This window comes from Molothrus aeneus, chromosome Z (genome assembly GCF_037042795.1).
Source record: "Molothrus aeneus isolate 106 chromosome Z, BPBGC_Maene_1.0, whole genome shotgun sequence".
NCBI classification, from domain to species: Eukaryota; Metazoa; Chordata; class Aves; order Passeriformes; family Icteridae; genus Molothrus; species Molothrus aeneus.
In genome coordinates this window covers 46,732,293-46,751,989 of record NC_089680.1, presented here as the reverse complement: position 1 = coordinate 46,751,989, position 19,697 = coordinate 46,732,293, and the positions used below count along the sequence as shown (strand labels likewise).

General features: G+C 44.8%; 2 protein-coding genes across 4 annotated transcripts in view; one reads left to right on the top strand and one right to left on the bottom strand.

The window, feature by feature from the left end:
* The window catches only part of TMOD1 (tropomodulin 1), a 27,399-nt gene extending 20,559 nt beyond the window's left edge, over positions 1 to 6,840 (top strand). For all 3 annotated transcript variants that reach the window (XM_066568800.1, XM_066568798.1, XM_066568799.1), the window contains exons 7-10: positions 752 to 859; positions 2,369 to 2,512; positions 2,960 to 3,104; positions 4,976 to 6,840. In XM_066568800.1, coding sequence (XP_066424897.1) covers positions 752 to 859; positions 2,369 to 2,512; positions 2,960 to 3,104; positions 4,976 to 5,040 — 462 coding nt within the window. In that variant the 3' untranslated portion in view covers positions 5,041 to 6,840. The remainder of the gene's footprint in view (positions 1 to 751; positions 860 to 2,368; positions 2,513 to 2,959; positions 3,105 to 4,975) is intronic.
* TSTD2 (thiosulfate sulfurtransferase like domain containing 2) lies at positions 5,384 to 19,697 on the bottom strand. Its single transcript, XM_066568796.1, has 9 exons — positions 19,596 to 19,697; positions 19,208 to 19,512; positions 18,230 to 18,338; positions 16,451 to 16,576; positions 14,477 to 14,582; positions 13,080 to 13,198; positions 12,308 to 12,466; positions 11,245 to 11,383; positions 5,384 to 9,865 (listed from the first exon to the last, which is right to left on the bottom strand). Exons 1-9 carry the CDS (start codon positions 19,695 to 19,697, stop codon positions 9,606 to 9,608), a joined length of 1,425 nt encoding a protein of 474 aa, XP_066424893.1. The 3' UTR covers positions 5,384 to 9,605.

Here is a 19,697-nt window from a genome sequence, read left to right as displayed (position 1 = left end):
TGACAGTGGAGATTCTGTGCTTCTGGGTACCGTGTTATGGCTCTGCAGATGACTTTGAGTATAGATCATTCCACATGGTGGGATCCAAATGGTGTGGCAAGAAGTCCAAGGTGAGGATGCCACTTAAATTTTAGTGAAAATTTGAACATCTGAAAGGGGTATCTAAAGTTCTTCATAAGTGAAAAACACTGTTTTTGAAGGAACTCAGAAAAAGCAGCATGGATTTTTTTCTGGGCTGAGACAGAGCCTGTAAGGTGTTGTATAAAGCAGTCAGAGGTGTCTGTGATTTGTGTTATGAAGAGATAATTTCAGGCCTTTCTGGATCACTTCCTGTAGGTGGAAATTTTCTGAACGTGACATGAATGTTTCTCAGTGCTGCCATTCCTACCAGAGAGCACAGGTGCAGTGCTCTGTAGGCTCACGGATCCTGGTTACAAGCATCCCCACAACGCCCATGTTCCTAGGTAGCTGAGTTTCTGGGCAACTAAAGAGCAGAGATGTGGCTCAAATCAAGGCAGTGAGCTTTTAGCAGAGCACAAAATAGGATGAAGACATTGCCATGCTCCTTAGAACATGCTGGTTATAGCAAGAGTGAAAACTTGTGAAAACATTTTCAACCCCTTCCCAAATTACTTCAGTGCATTTGGTGATTTGACCTTGATGAGAAGTTAAAAGTATCTTTTACATGTATTGCATATTCATTGCATACAGATGATGGCCTAACACATGATTTCTGCATTTCTTGTCACAGAATATTCCCATACCAACTCTAAAAGCTTTTGCAGAAGCGCTGAAAAACAACACGTATGTGAAGAAGTTCAGCATAGTTGGAACCCGGAGCAACGATCCTGTTGCTTTTGTAAGTACTGTGAGCTCATTGTCCCAGTGTTGTGACAGGAACTGTTCCCAGGCAAGGTATTTTCAGCCTTATTGACTGACTGCTTCTGCACCTTGTGTTGTGTTTGGCACATTTCACACCTCTGGCTGCTTGCTAGTAATTCAGTTTCAGGAGCATTAGTGGAAGCCAGCAACAGACAGGCTTTGGTTCCTTCACTTCATTTTTCATCTTTGGAGGTTTCAGTCCTTTAACCATGCGGTCCTGTATTTGTCCTCTAGGATCTCCTGGAAAAGGAGCGTGAGACAACAACTGATGTCCTAGTGGCATCTTCTAAAAGCAGTTTGTCTCTGGAGATTTGTTTCTGTTGGTACAAAGGTGTGCACACCTGCTGCTCCCCTCACACACTTCTGTTCCAGCTGTCCCTCATGTGTCCTTTGTGCAGACATGTGCAGAAGCAGGACTCTGCATCTCCTACTGTGTGGCCTCTGTAGGTGATACAGAGTCTTTCTGGCTGCTGTGAGTGATCTTAAATATCAGTGGGGACACACAGAGGAGCCAGTCATTCTGCCTGGCCTTCCTGCTGCCTTCCAGGCTGCATCTTTGCATCCTTCTCCAGCACCATTGCAGTCAGTTTTTGCTCTTAGTCACCCAGGTTACCCCTGCCTACACACACACACACACACACACACACACACACACACACACACACACACACACATGTGCACACCCATTTCCTGCTAGAAAAAGAAACTCTCTGGAGGGCAATACTGCTCCTAAATTAGTTCAGGCACTCTGGACTGGGGAGACTGCCTGTGCAGGCAGGACAGGTGTTGTGTCTGAGCTTGAGGGTGCTGTGCTGGGCTGGGGGAGCTGTGGGGCTACGTGCTGTGGGTGCAGGTTAGCCCTGCCACATGAGCATCACCTTGTGGTCCTTTAGCTTCACATAGGTGAATCCTCCCTTGCAGTTTATTTGAAGTGACATGATCTGATCAGGTCTGGGGTGTTACGAGCATTCCAGCCACTTCTGGTCTTACCCACTAAAGAGGCAAAAATGATTAATATGGCAGCTTGGGAGGACACTTTGGATGTGGAGATCCATTGTTGTTCAAGACAGATGCTCCTCTCTCTGCATGTTTTAATGGGAAGCATCTCAACCCAGTGCAGTGCAGGCAGGGCCAATGCTGGTCAGCATCCTTGTCATACCATGCTGGCTTTAGAGGAGGGACAGATGAAGCTGTCACAGGGCAGCTGCAGGTGTGGACTATCACCTTTTGGGGTAGCCCCAAGAGCTGTCCATGCGAGGTTTGGCTGGGGCCTCCAGCAGGCTCATGTTCAAGCATCCCCTTGCAGCAGGAGGGAGCCCCCTTCACTCCACAGAGAGCACTTCCACCTGGTGGCAGTGAAACTGCACAGTGTGTAGGATGCTCCAGGAGTACTCTGGAGGTGAGGGGGACTGAAGCCCTGCTGCCCTGTGGTGCTCTGCCCCTGCCTGTCTGACTGCCAGCTCCTCCTGCCCACCTCTGTCCACAGGCCCTGGCAGAAATGTTGAAGGTCAATAGCACACTGAAGAGCCTGAATGTGGAGTCAAACTTCATTTCTGGGTCTGGGATCCTGGCTATCGTCGAAGCGCTCGAGGGCAACACGTCGCTCGTGGAGCTGCGCATTGACAACCAGGTGAAGCGAGCGTGGGTGGCAGCTGTGCTCAGGGGAGCGTTGCTGCCTGGGGGGAGCAGAGTGTGCTGTGACACAGAGCCTGGGGCAAGCACAGCTTCCTGGGAAACCCACAGCTTGAAGCAGCTGAGCTATGGGCAACTCAGAGACAGCTGACTGATTGAGAGACCAGAATCCTGGTTTCATCACATGTCCAGCAGCTGCTAATCTGACCAAGAAATAAAGTCTTTGGGCAAAAGGACTTGTGGGAATGTCTGCTGGAGGAGCTGGAGCCACTCAGTTGTAGCATGTGTACAGGAACAGGCCAGCAGTTTGTTTTACCAGCTCCAAGTCAGAAATGGACACAGATCCAGAGAAAGATCTGCAATCTCCACCCCTTCCCTCTAAGTGCTTGCTCTGAATCACCCTCTAGCCTGAACAGTTTGCTTTTCTGTTTTCTGTTTTCAAAAGAGTCAGCCCTTGGGCAACAAAGTAGAAATGGAAATCGCAAATATATTGGAAAAGAACACCTCCCTACTGAAATTCGGGTACCATTTCACTCAGCAAGGTCCCCGGCTTCGCGCCTCCAATGCCATGATGAGTAACAACGACCTGGGTGAGTCAGGCTGGCTGAAAGCTGGGAAGCATGGGAGGGTCCTGCAGGCAATTCCTGGCGGGATTAGAGCAGAACTGCTCATACTAAAGGTGCATATGAATTAGAATGTGCCTCTTGAAGGGCCTGATGGTGCTTTGCCCCTCAAGGAGGAGGGCAGCCTTCACCAGCTGGTTTCTTACTGCAGCTGCTGTCAGCCAGGCAGTGTTTTTTGCAGTTACAGTGGGTATTGTTGGGAAAGAGCAAGGGCTGCTGATGTGGTTCAGTAGGGCTTGTGATACAGCATGTGGCACATGGGCTACGAGCTTCTAGCATTTGTGATTCCTGCCAACTGCTTGTCTTCCTCCAGCTTCATTCCCACTTTAACAAGGAGATGAAAAATAGTAGAGTTGAACTTTGACAGCAGTTAAAGTTTGGCTCATCCCCCTCAGCAAAACCAACTGGAACTGCTTCTAGGGATATGTGGGAAGCCACATTGCTTTGAGTTATCTGTGTACCCTCAATGAAGTGATTAGACATGCTTGTGAAGCAAAATGTGGGCAAGTCTGCAAACTGCCATTTCAGCCAAAGCACGTGGCAGAGCCTTTCCATTGCTTGGCTACAAGCTGCTGTAGAGCACTGGAAACCAGGCCAGCAGTGCTGAATGCAGCTAACACCCACCACGCTGTACACAGCAGCTGTCATATCAGGTAGATGATAAATTTGTTGTGTTTTAAAAACAAATGGAAAAAATCAATCATGCTTCAGCTGGTACTCTGCTCCTAAGAAGCACAGCCAAGCTATGTGCCAGTTCTTCAAGGATCATACAAAGTACTCAGTACCTGGTCACTCCAGCACTGCACTGGGAAAGGCTTGCTATTTTCTGTCCTTTGGAACAGAGCATGATTTTTAATGACTCTGCAGCACCTGGAATGCAAAATAATCAGCTCGAAGATTTACAATCTAGTATTTTGATTGTTCCTGCTGTTAACAGGACAAATTCACAACTTGTCTTCCATGTAAGAGTTGTGTATTTTACCTCCTTGGCCACTAAGATCTGCATTTTTTGTCTAATTTGGTTCTTGTTTGCAGCTCGTATTCATCAGTCTGATGGTCTCTGGCAGTAGCATCTCAGCTGTACACCTGGACAATGTATAAGTAAAAAAAAAACCTTTAATTTCCTCCCTGTCATCAATAGCTCTCTGCTTGTGCTCCACTCCAGTGCTCTTGCCTATCAAGTGATGCTACCAGAACATGGTTTTGGTCTCATACCTTCTCTTCCCTAAGATGCTGGGTGTGAACCGACTGTGAAGGCTTTTATGTTCATCTTCATCAGCTAACTTCTGCATCCTCCTTACATTCTGGGTTTTTTTTCTACACCTTTCTTGGAGAGTCACAAGTGTAGTGTCCAGAGGTATAAATCAACTTTTGGCTATGTTGACCATGATCAGAGGACTGGAGCCCAATGGCTTAGGATAAGAAGGGATTTTTAATTTTTTTTTTTAATTGAAAAGGCAGATTGGTAATTTGAAAAATCAGCAAAGGAAAAACTGTGACATCTGTTTCCTGCTGTCTTTCCATCAGTCAGATGATGAACTGGCTGAAGTCCAATTACAAAGACAAACTGTGAAATATAATTAACTACAAAATAAGGGAGGTAAGGCTGAAAGTAGCTGCTGGCCTTAAAAGTGCATAGGGAGAAAAACCTCATCTTCCTTGATTTTACTGTGCAAGTCTTGCCTGCTGCTTGAGGCGGGAATTCAGAAGCTGATGCTGTCCTGTTTCTTTCCTGGCAGAAAGTACATCTTTCAGCTCCTTTCTGTGGCTGTTAGGGCAAGCCTGCCATCCACATTAGCCCGCTGCCATGACTGACTCCTCTTTCTCTTCTTTTTCAGTGAGGAAGAGAAGACTTGCAGAGGTGAATGGGCCTATATTTCCCAAGTGCAGAACTGGAGTGTAGTTCCTGGCTATGGAGGTCATTCCCAGTGATCTGTGCTACACTGTGGAAATCTAAAGGCAATAAGTGCCTTGACAGAGTATTTGTGGTGCCTCTGTTCTGTTTTATGCACTAACAGTTGAAACAAAATAGTGGCTGTAGTTTTTATGAAGATCTTATCCAGTAGGACTGTTGATGTTTTCTGTAGAGTTGGAAACTATTCAAGCCAACTTGTCAATTTCATGCAACCTCGGCTTAGAGTACAATCCAGTGTTAAAGGGGATTAATTTTTCTATAAAATTCCTGCACGGTGTTTCGTAGTTAGGATGTGGATGCATGAATGAATGATAACATTGTTTCACACAAATTATAGAAGTATTAAAAAAATACTTTATTTTATTTTATTTTTCAAAGTTGATCTCAAGTAACTACAGAGGAATAACTAGTTTAACAAGCACTTCTAACATCTGGGGACATGGCTAATTTCAAGAATTGTGAGTTACAATTTTTTTCCAACATTTACTGAATCATGTGAGATGCTGTGTCAAATGCATCCCAGTGTTTCTTACAAAAAAACTGATCTCCACCCCCAACTAAATGGAATTTAAGGCCACCAAATATAAAACAGAGTCTCAAAAATCAAGTGGTTTAGATGGGTGAATATCCTTCAATTCCATGCACATGTGAAGACAACACTTAATCTTAGAGATGGCCAAACTAATCAGCAAATGACAACCTTCTCTTCTATTCCTCACTCCCTTCAGTTTCCTAGTGTTAAAAGTGTTTGTCCAGATACTCACTGCACACAGGTCACATTCTCTCCCTTTGCTGTTTTGCCTGGATGACCATGTCCATTAACTAAATTTTGTTCTGCTAGGAATTATTTCTCTTACTGCTGTCCCTTATGTCCACATAAATGCAAGAATAAATGCTGTGCCCTAAAAAAGCCGTGAAGTGAAATACCCCAAATCTGAACTTAAACTATGCATGATCTCACAGCTGTCAGTGTACACTCGTCATTCAGCCTGGGAGGAATTCCCCACAGGCTTGTGGATCTCCCAGACCTGCAACAGACTCGACCCAGCACATCCAAAACTCCCATTGTTAATGTGGGTGGGATCCTGCTCAGTAAGAAGTCTCCATGGAAGAAGCACTGCTGTACTGAAACCTTAATCTTGGGCAGATGACACATCCTGGAAAATGCTCTCTCTTGCTAAAAATCTGCCTTTAAATGTCTGTTAGAGAGTGAAGTTTTTCAGCCTTTTACATACGTTCTGGCAAAAGTCCCAGAGATTTCTCCAGAGCTTGTGCACAAACACTGCTGATGACTTAGCTCTGACCAGCGAAGCAGAGGAACACTGTTCAGCAATGTGGGAAACATACTTGTTGCTCTCCAAATCTTAATAAATGTGCCCGTGGTGTCATATAAAACACTTCACCATAGCTTGTTTCCCCACTGTGCAAGTTCTGTATCAGAAAATGAATGTGGAATAAAAATGCTTGAAAACATATTAAAATGAAAAAAACTGGCAGACTTAAAACTTCTGTGTGCACTGTGAAGACTTTGAAATGACCAACTGAATCATCAAATTAGAGCCACGCAATTTTAGCCAAGCCATGTACTTGGATTTGCATGACACAGCCTCAGCTCTTCCCTTGGTTTCTGAAGATAAATTAATCTTATCCTGGAAAGCCCTGGTGGTACTAAGAAGCACAGACATGCAAGGAGATTAATCTCTTAGATTAAGGGAGAGACCAGGGAGCACTACCACACGGACACTGCTACAGCCCTTAACAAAAAAAAAAAGATAAGAACTTTGTCCTGTGTTTCACTGTAGCAGCATCCACATTAACCTTGCAGCCCAAAGGTCTATTAAGCTGTCAGGATCATCCCAGGTTCCTTGGCTGATCCTCACAGAGCTGTTTTGCTGCAGGAAGCATCTGACAGCTGAGGGTGGTGCAGCAAAGACAGGCAGTGCTGAGGCATCAGGCTGTGTGTGAAAAGCTGGAAGCTTTGCAGCAATGGAGCTACAAAATGGTGATACTTAGGAGCAAATGTATCCCTGTTTGCAAATCTGGCCCAGCAGCTCCCTGGGAAAAGGGAGGAAAAGCCATCTGGTGACTGCAGCATCTGGCAGTCACAGCCCACCCTGCTGAAAACTCTTCCCTCTCCTGGAGCACATGTGCCTTCTCTCAGGCATTACCACTGGATGCCAACACATAGCTTTTCACATGGCAAGTCCTTATTTGTATTAATCTGACAAAACAAACCAGAAAACAGGACAGAGAGCCCCTTATGGGCTAACTTGCAAGAAGCAGGCTAAAACAGTTTCTTATCCCCTTCTCTGCTCCCTGCACCAGAGAGAACATGGCTTTTTGGGACTCCATCTGTACATCTCAAATCCTTCTCCTCCCTTACCTTAGTGCAGCAAGGACAAGGAGAGGCCTCATGGCTCCCCTCTGCCTTTGAGGTAGACTCTCCAGCTGCAAGGAGCTCTCAGAATTGTACCTTGTAGCCAGGTCTACCATGTGGCAGACTAGCTAGTTTCAGTGTTTATCTCTGCAGAATTAAGCACCTCCAACATAGTATGTGAAGTGTATTTGTGCAGTACTTAAAAAATTACATTGGAAGCACTAAAAGTTATTTATCATAGACGCTTCAGAAATTTACATATAAAATAAAGTTGTTGCCATCCTGTACTGGTAAGTGATACAGAAACAACATTACAAATGGATTACAGTGTTCCACACCTGCTGATAGTCTGAATTACAAAATTGTGTTCTTTTTAGCCGAACACAGGAAGATCATGGGGCACTCCCCATCAGTGCTTTAGACCAGACCTGCAAGTAGAGCTTGCATGTTCCTTCACAAATACTCCAGTCCTCAAAACCACAGAGGTTAAGCAGCCAGCAGGGACTGGAAAGCCAGGGAGACATTGGCACTGCTTAGACTCCTGCTGAAGGTGTCTACTGATGGGAATTACCTAATTTCTTCTCAAGGATGGGTTGTTCACAGGTTTACTATTAAATACTATCCTAGAAAGATTGCCAAAGCTCCTAAGCTCCAGAAACAAAGCAAAGGAGCTTTTGCCTTGTTAATGGAATTGTCATGAGGACAGCTGGTAAACCATTGATTTCATGGTAGCAATACTGGAAGCAAGAAGAAATATTTGTCATGGCTTTAATGGAACCAATGCCCATGTATTTAATTTGCTAGTCAAGCTAACAATGAGGCCTTGCTGAATTAATAGCACCATGGGAGAAAGGTACAATCTCTATGAAAATAACATAGCCCTGTCATTAAGCAACTGCAGAAACCTAAGAAACTATTTTCTTGCTTTTAAAAACATTTGCCAGTTAAAAACCCCAAACCTAGGGACTTTGATATCCTAATGACTTACTGTTCCCAGAATGACAGTAAATTTCAAAGACATTTTTCAGTCAAGACACATCTTCTATGCTATTAATAAATCCTTTCTGTACATTCTACAGCATCAAGCACACAATACAGCACATGGAGCAGTATTTTAAGCTCATCTGCTGTAGGTCCCTTCAAAGACAATTTCTCCACTAACAAGTGCTGGAAATTGCATAAACATCTTGCAGCTTTTAAAAAACCCAACTTGTGTTTAAAAAGCACAGATGCTTCCCAGAACTTGAATTATTTAACCTGGATAAAGGATCTTGCAGTCTTTTCATAGCTGTTGCTGACATTTATGCAGACATGCATCACTTCCAGTGCCATAATGCTGGTAGTTTGACAGTCTCAATGCTCCCCTCTTTGTGTGCTTGTTTCAACATGCTTCAAGCTGTTAGGTTTTTTTAGTGCAAGCAGAGCTGAGCCCTGCCTATTTCATACACTGACAAGCTGAGGGGAAAAAACAGTTCCCAGGGAGACTGAGCACTGGAAAGAAGATTAGGTTTGCTGTTCATCCTACAGGTCACACAAATATGGCTAGGCAAACAGTGTCTCTGGGCCTTTGCTCCAGCTCCTTATGCTGCCTTCGGCCAGTTTTATGGGAGTTAAGCCAGTAATTTCAGGTAACATTACCTTGCTTCTCACTGCTATAAAGCAAGAGATGCAGGTCAATGGTGTGCATGTGGACTATATCTTCAGGATCTTATCTGGTCATATACCCACACCAAACGGATAAATCTGCTGTTTGTACACCTTACTACAAGCTACTGAAGCAGATGCATGATCCTTGGAGAGGTCAGACAGGTTGATCTCCATGCAGGAAGAAAAAAATGGAATTGTTCTTAAATTCCTTCAGTTTCTTTTGAACTGTGAGCAGCTCTGTCACACTGCAGATACTCTGCTTTAAAATCCCCATGGTAAAGGCCACACTACAAGACTGTACCCAGAGAGAGGAATCCCGTAGTGCTGGTCATGAATTGGGCACTCTGGTAATTTATGGGCAAGTAATGGATGGTTTTCAGGGCATATTCTATGTTTAAAGGCAGCATATGAACAAGACTTTCCAAGCTGACGTATCTTCATAATTTCCCAACCTAACTGGTTAATGGATAGAGATCTGGTTACAGAAGCCCTTTACATGAGCACGTGCCAGATTAACCAATGAAACAGCTTAATCTTTTCCTGTGTCCAGCATCCTTGGTGAGACAGGTTCAATGGGCACCCTTGGCCGTCTCCTTGTACATTCACACTCCTCCTTAAGTATCTGTCCTGAAGCCCTTGAAGTCACCTTGAGCTCCTTCTCTTGACAAACAGGACAGCAAGCTGTAAGACCTTTGTTGCAACAACTTGGACATGTCAGGACAAGCTGCCGGCAGTGCTGACTGGAACAAAGTTTATACTGGTCCCACAGCACCCCACAGTATCTGCATGCTGGAGGGAGGAGGAAAAGAAAAAGTTAACACCCATACTGCTCTGGCTGCTCCCTTGCAGAGGGCTTGCCAAGGCACCATGGGGCTGCCAACTCTCATTTAAGTGGCTATTGTCTTGCAGGTTTTTAATTCCTGTTTAGCTTGATCTTCTAGAATCTAGTTAATTTTAGAACATCTTTTTTAGATGTTCTTTTAGAACACTTAAGACAGTTTTCCCTCTGGAAAAGAAGGGAGTAGCTCACCAGTGCTTTCTCTAGTTCTGAATAGACAGATATAGAGATTCTTACTGACAAGAGAAGAAGAAAGACATGCAGGTGGCAACTACGCCAGTACGCAGGAAAGTCACCTGCCGAGGAAGGGGATGCCATGGAACTTCCTTCCATCTATAAATAATGGCTTGTGCAGACAGGGTGCCATTTGCAGTCCTGGTAGAGTCCTTCCAGAACATTATGGGTTTTAACTCTTTAACTGAAAGCTACAGCCCAGTTTTAGCTGTACCAAGAAGGTGCATATCACAGCACTTCCCCTTGAGACTTCTGTAGGGATGGCTGTGATGTATCCAGAGTATGTTCTGTTTCCATACCAAGTCAGGCCCCTTCAAGATGTATAGAGTAAATGCAGAGGAGGAATGGGAGGTTATGCTCGAAAAGTTACCAACTCAGAAAAAAAACCAGCACTGCTTCCTTAAAAAAAGGGCTGGAGCCAAATTCCAGCTACTTGTATCTGGCAACTGACAGCAAAATAAGAGATTACCTAATTTGCAGTAATTGAAGAGCAATCCCAGCCAGAAGATCAGGCAATGGTTTCAACAGCTTCAACTAGAGGCCACTGAAATTCCATGGGATATAAAATTTCTTAAACATGAAAATAACAAATTGCTACAGAGCATAGGTGCCACTAGTCTCCCAATACCTGGAAGTCTTTGTTGATATTCTGTGAGACTGCTGAAGCAGAGGACTGCTGGTAGCAGGAGAACTATTTAAGACTTTCGTCACTTGGCCAACCACAGTCTACTCAGCACTGTGGGCAGCCAGTGGTAACAATGGCTGTAGTAATGGACATATGTCTCCATAGTTGCAGATGGCTCATAACAGAGCTGCTCTGCAGGGGATATTTCCTTCTACTGCTCCAGTTTAAGTGAACTCTTGTTAGTGACCCCTTTTCCTCTCATTTCTGTTTTACATGTTAAAGCACATGTAAAGCACATGTACAGATTTACATCTAGTGTTGACAGTCATCACAAGAAGAGACAGCACTATGAGATCAAACCAAGTATGAGGAAGAACTACACAGGCCAGTTTGCCTGTCCCTATCCTGCACACCTCTGAAAATGATTGCAATAGCTTCCCAGCCTTCTGCACTTACATTATCTAGTCCTACCTGAGATGATATCTTCATTGGAACAAATGGCGTAACGATCATCAAATACAAACAGCTTCCCCCTGTAGAATCCATCTGGAAACTCTTCTAGGTACTTGTGAATTCCACCTTTTAGCTGGTAAACCTCTCTGCACACTGCCTGTTTAAAGCATATTAGCAGAAAAACTGAAGGAGACCACAGCAGTGGTGGTGTGCCAGAGTTCCCAAAGCAAATGCTGTAAATGCCAGGGGTCAGTGAGAAGCAGCAGCCTCTCAGTGACCATCAGATGGCACCACATGCAGCCACAGCTCTAGGCAGTGCCACCAGGGAGTACGGGGCAGCTCCACAATGCTGTCTTGCTGGAATGAACCCAACTCTTCATTTAATGTTACATTCAAAAGAAGCTGGTAGCCTCCTCACTTGAGGAAGGTCTGCTGTATCACAGATCAAATGCTTTTCAATCTCCATGAACTGCTGCTTTTTATTCAGTATTTATTTAGTTAACAGTCAGTAGAAGCAGAATTTCACAGGGTTCACATTGATGCAGCTGAAAAAAGAACCCCAAGGTTTGAATCTCTGGAGAACCTTTGTTTTCTGTTTCCTCGATCCTTGAGAGAAGGATCCAGGAGAAGAGTGGGATGGAAATTTTAGAACACAATTAGAACAATGCACTGTGCTGGATTTAGTTCTGAGAAAAGCACTGACTGGCTAATTTTCACCACTGTGAGATGCTCAAGCTGTGCAGTAATGACCACAGAGCATAACCTAGACAGTCTGTGGAAACACTGCAGAGTATTTTCAAGCCCTCCTAAAACAGTCCTACAAATATCTCTTCTCAGGAAATGGGTTATATAATTATTTTCACTGCTGTGACACTAGTCCACACAGGTCATAATGAGCCACACTCTACTATCCAGGTCTTTGACTGACAGCGTGAGACAAGCACATGTCAGAGGCATTTATCTCCCCACCTGAGCCTTCTGCAGTTTGTGTGCAGTAAAAATTCACCAGCAAGACAAAAGACAGGTGCCCTTAAAGCAGCCCCAACTCCCCGACACCTGTGCCCTCAGAATGACATCTTACCTTGCTCCTGAGGTAAGCAGAGCCTCTTTCACAGCGAATCCCTCCTGTGCAGTACATTAGGACACGCTTGTCTTTAAAAAGCTCCAGGTTTTCATCTACGTAGCTTGGAAAATAGCTGAACTTCCTGATATCTGGAGCCAGACAGCCCTGGAAATGTCCCTGCAATTATAACAGATGGCCATGCAACTGGTTACAAGCACTGGTAAGATCTGTGCCTCAAACCAGAAGAAGTAACAAATTTTTGGGCTCGAATATTCAGCTCACTGCAGCTGCTTTAGGCAGCTCCTCAGCTGCATTTATGCATCAAAACATATGTTAAAATCTGTAGGAGGATTCTGGACACAGCAAACCTCCTCATCAAAAGAAGAGAGAGCTAAGCTGATCTTTCAGAGAGGACAAACCACAACAGTGCGTGAGGGGTGGTGGTTGTGACAGCAGGATACCCCTTTCTTTTTGACAGATGGGACAAGACAAAAATTGCAAAAATACATCCCTATAAATTATGCTACTTCAAACATTCATTTTCATGTTGTATGGACCTCTTTGCTTTCTTTCTGCCCCACACTGTATTAAGCACTTGGCCAGGCAGGCTCCATCCTGAGTTGCTGGGCAGGTCCTCTACTGCTTGTATCTAATATTCATTACTAAACTGCACTCTGTACACATTACAGTCAAGCTGGAGTATGTAATCTCTTCTACAGAAAGGTACAACCTCACAGTCATAAAATACTTCACCCCAGCACCTGAAAAGAAGCAGGCAAGCAGCACTTACTATTTTACTTTCATAGAAGTTCCTACAGTCCAGCAAGATGGTATCACTTTGTCCTTGAGTGGCCTGAGACAAATACTGTTCTACTTCTCTATGAAATTCCTGAGGGGATAAATGGATTCCTTTAACAAAACAAAACAAACAAACAAAAAGGAGAAAAAAAAAGGGGGGGGGGGGAGGGAAGATAAGTGAGAAGCAGAACTATGAAACAATGTCACAAATGAGATCACTGATCCAGATTCTCCTCAGATTTCCAAACAAAACTTTTTTGTGATTATTCACAGACTTTTCATCCCAACTCAATCAGCCACGTTTATCCATGTTTGGCTTTCTACTGGCAAATGAAAGTTCTTCTGTTGCTCCCTACAATGGAAGAAGCACCAGACAGCTACTTATCTCTATGATCTTTTGTTTTGTCATCCCCCTGGCTACTCTTACAGCTGTAGAAGAGGAAGTGACATGTGCCACTTCTCTTTGCTCATATGTCATTACATTTCGAGGTGCAGACATGCAATTTTTAATAAACTCTTCTTGATAACAATAGAAAATGTCCATAAACATGTATTACTTTCAGCACAACTTCAATTTACATAAAGTTTCTCAATTTTCAGGGCTTAGGACTCTTAATCCACTGAAAAACTAAAAAGCTCAACCAGCAAAATCCTTTACTTTATTAAAAAACACCCCTACAAGCAGCCTGCCAGAGTAATAGGAACCATCTCCATGAAATGCTGCAAAAAGAGCAGGAAAAAGGGCGAAAAAGGAAAGAAATAGCCAAATACACAGCCACAAACTACTAAAAAATGGGAACAAAAAATAATCCTCTTCCAAATCCACAAAAAGATGCTGTAGAAGTTTGGCACCAACAAAACCTCTTGGTGGAAAAAAAGCCCAAAGCTGCTCTGTTAATTGCTATTTGCTGTGCTCCTCTTACCACCTATGTAAGCATCCTTAAAGCAAATCCACAGCCAGGAACACCTTATCAGGCGTAATCCACACTAAGCAGCTACAGTTAGCACAAAGCAAATGCAGCCAGATGGAGTTCATGCAGAACTTGGATCTGCTCAGTCCAAAATGCAGGAGCATGGCTGTTGGCACCAAAACCAATGAAGCCAAGTCAGCGGTCCCTACTGCTCCATGTCATCGGAACTCTCCCACAAAACCTGAAGTTAATTCCGAGGTTTTCTGAGGCAGCTATACACTTGGCTAGCCAAAATCTAGGCCAGCAAATTCTCTGCACTAGTAGCTTTTGACTACCAGTAAGATATCAATTTCTGTATCTATTTCTCCTGTGTCCTGGTGATTGTGCAAAGGTAAGTATTTTTGATGAAGGATTTTACTCCTCACTAATCTCTCCTGGGTGAGAGGCTTTATTTTTTTTTTTAATTACATAAACTTACCAGTTTCCTTATAAGACACTATTTTTGGATCAATGCCCATAGGTACAATTTCTTTGAATACTCCAACTCGAAGGTCAGGGAAACAGTGAGCTCCTCCTGCACTGCTCTAGGAAATCAAACACGAAAAAACAATTTACCAAAATTTTCCAGGTATCAAAATTAAAATTACCCATTCACTTAAATTCTACAGATCATTAGAATATGAAAATAGCTTTGTGGCTGAGGGAAAGAAGTGTCTTTCCTGCTGAAATCCACACTCTAAATCCTGAAGTTTAGGCAGTGGACCCCTGACATCACCTGGAAGTCTTAGGCCCAATGACTGCAGGTGAGACAGACAGCATTGGTTGGAAGTGCAGGGATGCAGACCAAACCTTAGTCAGCAACATGTTACTAGCACTTATTGTGAGAAAGTTGAGGCCCCAACAAAAACATGCTGATCCTGGCAGGAATATTAAATAGTGTCCTCCAGTAATGGATCCTGTTGCCACATGCAGGCCCTGCAGTTCTCTTCATCCCTCTGGCAGAGGACACAAGCAGAGCTGTGCCTGCAGTCGTGCTGTGTGTGAGGGGAGCTGCAGTGTTCATGCGTGTGACGGACGTGTATGGGAGGTCAGCCAGGCACAAGATTTCTTAACAGTGGAGGCTGGCACCTCCCTCTCCCCTCAAACTCAAGTGTGGGATTTCTCCTTCAGAAGTCCTGGTACCACCTTTATTGGTAGGCACCCCCATTGCAGGCTACAGGGAGTGAGACTTTCTGCAGGGCTGAGCCTCAAACATGGCTTAGGCATCATCAAGTAAATAAACACTCAAGGAAAAGCGCAGCTGTGCAGCAGTGCTCCAACTATTACGGAAATCAACCTGCAGGAACTGTAGTGGCCACTGGGTATGTTTATAGCCCCAAGCACGGCTGTCACTCCTCTACCCATGTCTTCATGGCACAGCAACCTGAAAGCCTCACTCACTTGGGCATACAACATTCAGGAGGAACTGTGAGACAGCAAACAAGAGTATTCCACTAATGCATGAACACTGATGCCCAGAGAGATCATGCAAGGCTGAAGGTTTTGCCAAGGTCTGGGTAAATTTCCATCCCTGGTTTTTTTTGTATCTATATATGACTGTAACTAACACAACTCCTCTTGAAATTGAGCCAAGCATAACAGACACTTTTAAACCTAAGACTGAATCATCACTGCAGCTCAGCATGGAATTTGAGTTTTGCAAATTTCACTAACTCCTTTGATCTAGTTGTTTATGAAAAAATAATAGCATTCCCTGAAAATAAAACTGTGTGGAGAAGAGCTGCTGCTTAAGCAGCAGCTTTCCTTCCTTGCAGAGAAACCAGAACCTAGAGTGTTTGGCAGCCAAAGACTACCAAAATGCCATACAGTGCACCAGCCACTGCTGCCCTCATCATCTGAGGACAGCAATCAGTACATATGCTCCAGCCAGGCACTAAGTGGAGTAGGAAGAAACCTCTTGACAGTCTCTGTGTGTTTTCTCTGGAAGATACCCGATCCATGGAACTGACAGTGCACCTATTTGGACACCAAAACTTTCATGAACCTAAGCCAGTAGTACTGCTTCCAGTCAAAGCAGGGTGAAGAGGACAGTGTGCAAACACTTTGCTAGGCTAAGTGTATGTCACGATGCTTGCCCAGTGTGGAGTAAATGCTTGCTGCAGAATGGTGGGGCTTAGGCACACTCCCTCACTTGCCCGTACTGGGGGGCTTAGCAGCTGCACCCAGAGCTGCCAAAGCTTGTGGCAGCTGCTAACACTGCCCATGGAAACTCCCAATTCTGGTAAAAAACAGCACAGATTATGGTTAAGATCCACCTACTCAGGTAAGTGGTGGGGGAGCAGAACTGCTATGGCAGAAGTAATACTAAGAAAGGGAAGAAAGGATCTACTTATTTCTTGAAAATTAAATTACCTGCATTAACAATGTCTAGGTAAAAATTATTTTTTCATACCTTGAAATCCTCTTGACACAAAATGTTTTTGAACAAAGGCTGGGAAAGCATAACTTTAATGTAGAGACTGGTAGCTACTTTGCTTCCACCAACTGTCCCATTAATTCCTTCTGAAGCAACTCGTACCTAGGAGGCAAGAGGAGAAGCTGGGGCTGAACCTTAGTTACAGCAAAAGAGATCACAGTGAAATCAGCAAAATATGACTGGGTGACAAAGGGCAGGCACAGGAGCATGTTCAGTAAAGAGACTACAGAATAGGGAAGGACAATATGGTTAGAACGAAGTTGAATATAAAGACAATAAACAGGAGAAAAACCCTCAACAATCCAGTAATCACTTCTCAGCCATTTTAAAAGAATCACATCAGGAGAGTCAGAGAAGTCCACTCAATAAACAGAGAAATGCTATATAAACAGAGAAATTGCTGTCTGCAAATCCTGCAGTCAGCATTAGAATTCCCACTGGAAGTTGCCTCAGAAAGAACAATAGGCTTGTGCTGCATGACTCACACAGCTAAAAAAGAAAATGTGAATATGCATAACATCGTATCTAATATTAAATTTCAGGATGAGTCATTTTATCTCCAGCACTAACAAATGAACAAAAGCTCTAAATTGGGGATGGGAGGAAGGGGGAGAGACTGAATATAAGAAGCAAGGAAAAAAACAACTGATTGGGAGATAAATGCTGTACCTGTCTTGGAGATAAAATGGAAAAAAAAAAGAAAAGTAACTTGAGCAAAACACCAACTACCAGCCAAGACAGCTGAGCAGAAAAAGAGGTGAATCCATGACGACACTTCACCCCCAGACCTGTGCTGTTGCACCACTGGCAGAGAGCAAGAAGCTACTTAGGAAGACAAATCACAGATAAAAGGAGGCTCCTGCTCCACATTGCCCTCCTTCTCCCCACAGATATCCTAGGAACATCAGCTTTGTGAGGTAAAATTCACCTTCTCCCACAGCATCCACAGGCCAGCTACACAAGCAACTCATGTTGTTGGTCTAGTCAGCCAGGAGTGAAGAGAACAGACTGTGCAGGAAAGAGAACTGCAACATTATGGTGTGGTCTAAGGTGTTGGCTGTTCTCACCTAATTCCTGACAGTATGGTTTACAGCTTGGTGTAGCCACTCTGTCTGGGAGCCCACTGTGTACTGAGGAGGGAGTGCAGGTGATCAGTGAGTGGAGCAGGCCCGGACACATGCTATCCCTCCAGCAGTGTTGTGTCGTGCTGCACGTGCTTTTCAGCCCCAGGATGCACCCAGCCTGCTAATGCTAGCTGAGACACCTGCATGAGCTCCCTGCTGACACCAGTGATAAAGCCACTTTCATTGCCTTGCCTTTATCGAAAAATGCATCTTTATAGAAAACTGTGAATTTCTCATATGAATATCCTTTTTGGTTGATGGCAGGAGTGATAAAAAGACTCATTTTCCTGTTTCCATGTGTAAAACTGATGGAAATGGGGTAACCCTTGCAAGGACAGGGTCTGCATTGTGTGCTGCTTGTGAGGTTGACTCAATGCCACACAGCCCATGGTTCCCTGCATCAAAAGGGATTTAAGATTATCTGTATTTCTTTTTCTTTGTTGTGATAGCTCTTAAAATAGAATTCTAAAAGATACCTTACCAAGTCTGATTGCCTTTCTTAATGGGATCATAACAGACTAGCACTTTGTGGTGCAAAACGCAGCTGGTTCTCCACATAACCCATCATCCTGCACTAAATAAAGGTGTGGGGGTTTTTCCTTAAGAACAGAACCATTGCTTCAAACCTTACCTTGCCAGTGAGATGTAGATGCTGACACAAGGCCTTTTGCCAAGCACAGAGTTTCTCTGGATCCCTCACCTCACAGTAACAGTAATAGAGAAGTACGTCTCCCACCTGGCTGCCCACAGCATGGCAAAGGTAAGCAAATAGAAAAAGAATGTTAACAAAGAAAAAAATTACACTATTAGCAGTAATCATTCAGAAAGCAGACAATTTTATTTTGGCAGATGTGTAGAGAAAAAAAAAAACCCTCAAACAAACTTTGGAGGGATTAGCACTACTGAAATTCAAACAAAGGAATCTTAACCAAAAAAAGCTCCCACACTTCTAATTCTCGAGTCTAGTTACAAAGTGAACTTTGTACTCTCACTGCCTGCGGCCTACCATATGCTCTCTCCACACACAGAACACAAGAATTGCTGACTTTTGTGCACACAAGCAAGACATTAAATGCTCGCTTTGCCAAAATGGCACTTGAAAACTCAAGCACTTGAGCTGTTTAAATTTAAAAAGCCAAAGCTTTTTGTGAGATGTTGCATGTTCCTACATTTTGTGCAGCACAAGCCGAACTCTGTTACAGTCAGAAATGCTTTTTGTGAACCTCCTTCATAACTAAGTGAGCCCTTCAGGAACCTGAACGAACAGCAGAAAGGAACCCGTGCAGAGCATATCCTGCTATTCTGCCCTTCTCTATTGTGGTCCTTCCTTGCAGATCCAAGCTGTGAAATAACACCCATACAGGCCTGCTTTAACAATACAGGATGATATAGCTCGGATAGTTCTATGCACCATTAAAAACTGCAAGGGATCTAACACTTTATTATAAACGATACTCAGAGAATCTGAAGGTCCAGAAGATTATTGGGGAAGACTCTTCCTGTACCTTAGAAGTGTCGCTTGACTGAATCTCATAAGAAGTACTACTGGCAGACGGTGACGTACAGCCGAGTACTCCGGGAGCTCCAGAGCGGCGAGGGGCTCCCTTACCTTGTCAGGTCCTCCTGGCTGACGTGGCTTGTATCCGGGAGCGTCCAGGAGATTTCGGGGCTGCCGCAGGAGTGCCCGCTCGGCCGGGCCGCGCTGCCCGCGGGGCTGCCCGCGGCCTCCGCCGGCCCCGCGCCGAGCCCCGCCTGCCGCCCCACGTCCCCGGAATGGTGCAGAGCCACGTGCCTGTGGATGCCGGGCAGCTCCTCGAATGCCTGCCGGCAGCACCGCCACCGCACGCCCTCTCCGCCGCCGGGACACCGCGACGCGGCCGGCACCTCCTTGGCTTTGACGAACAGGGAAAAGGCCTAGAACGCACCGCGAGCGTCCGCGTTACCGAGGTTACAGCGCTGCCGGCCCCGGCCCCGGCCCCGGCCCCGGCCCGACCCACCTTCCTGCGGGCGGCCGCGCGCTGCTTCCTGCCCGCCGCGGCCCCCTCGGCGCTGCCCCGCGGCGACCCCGGCCCCGGCGGCGCCGCCTCGCCCGGCACCAT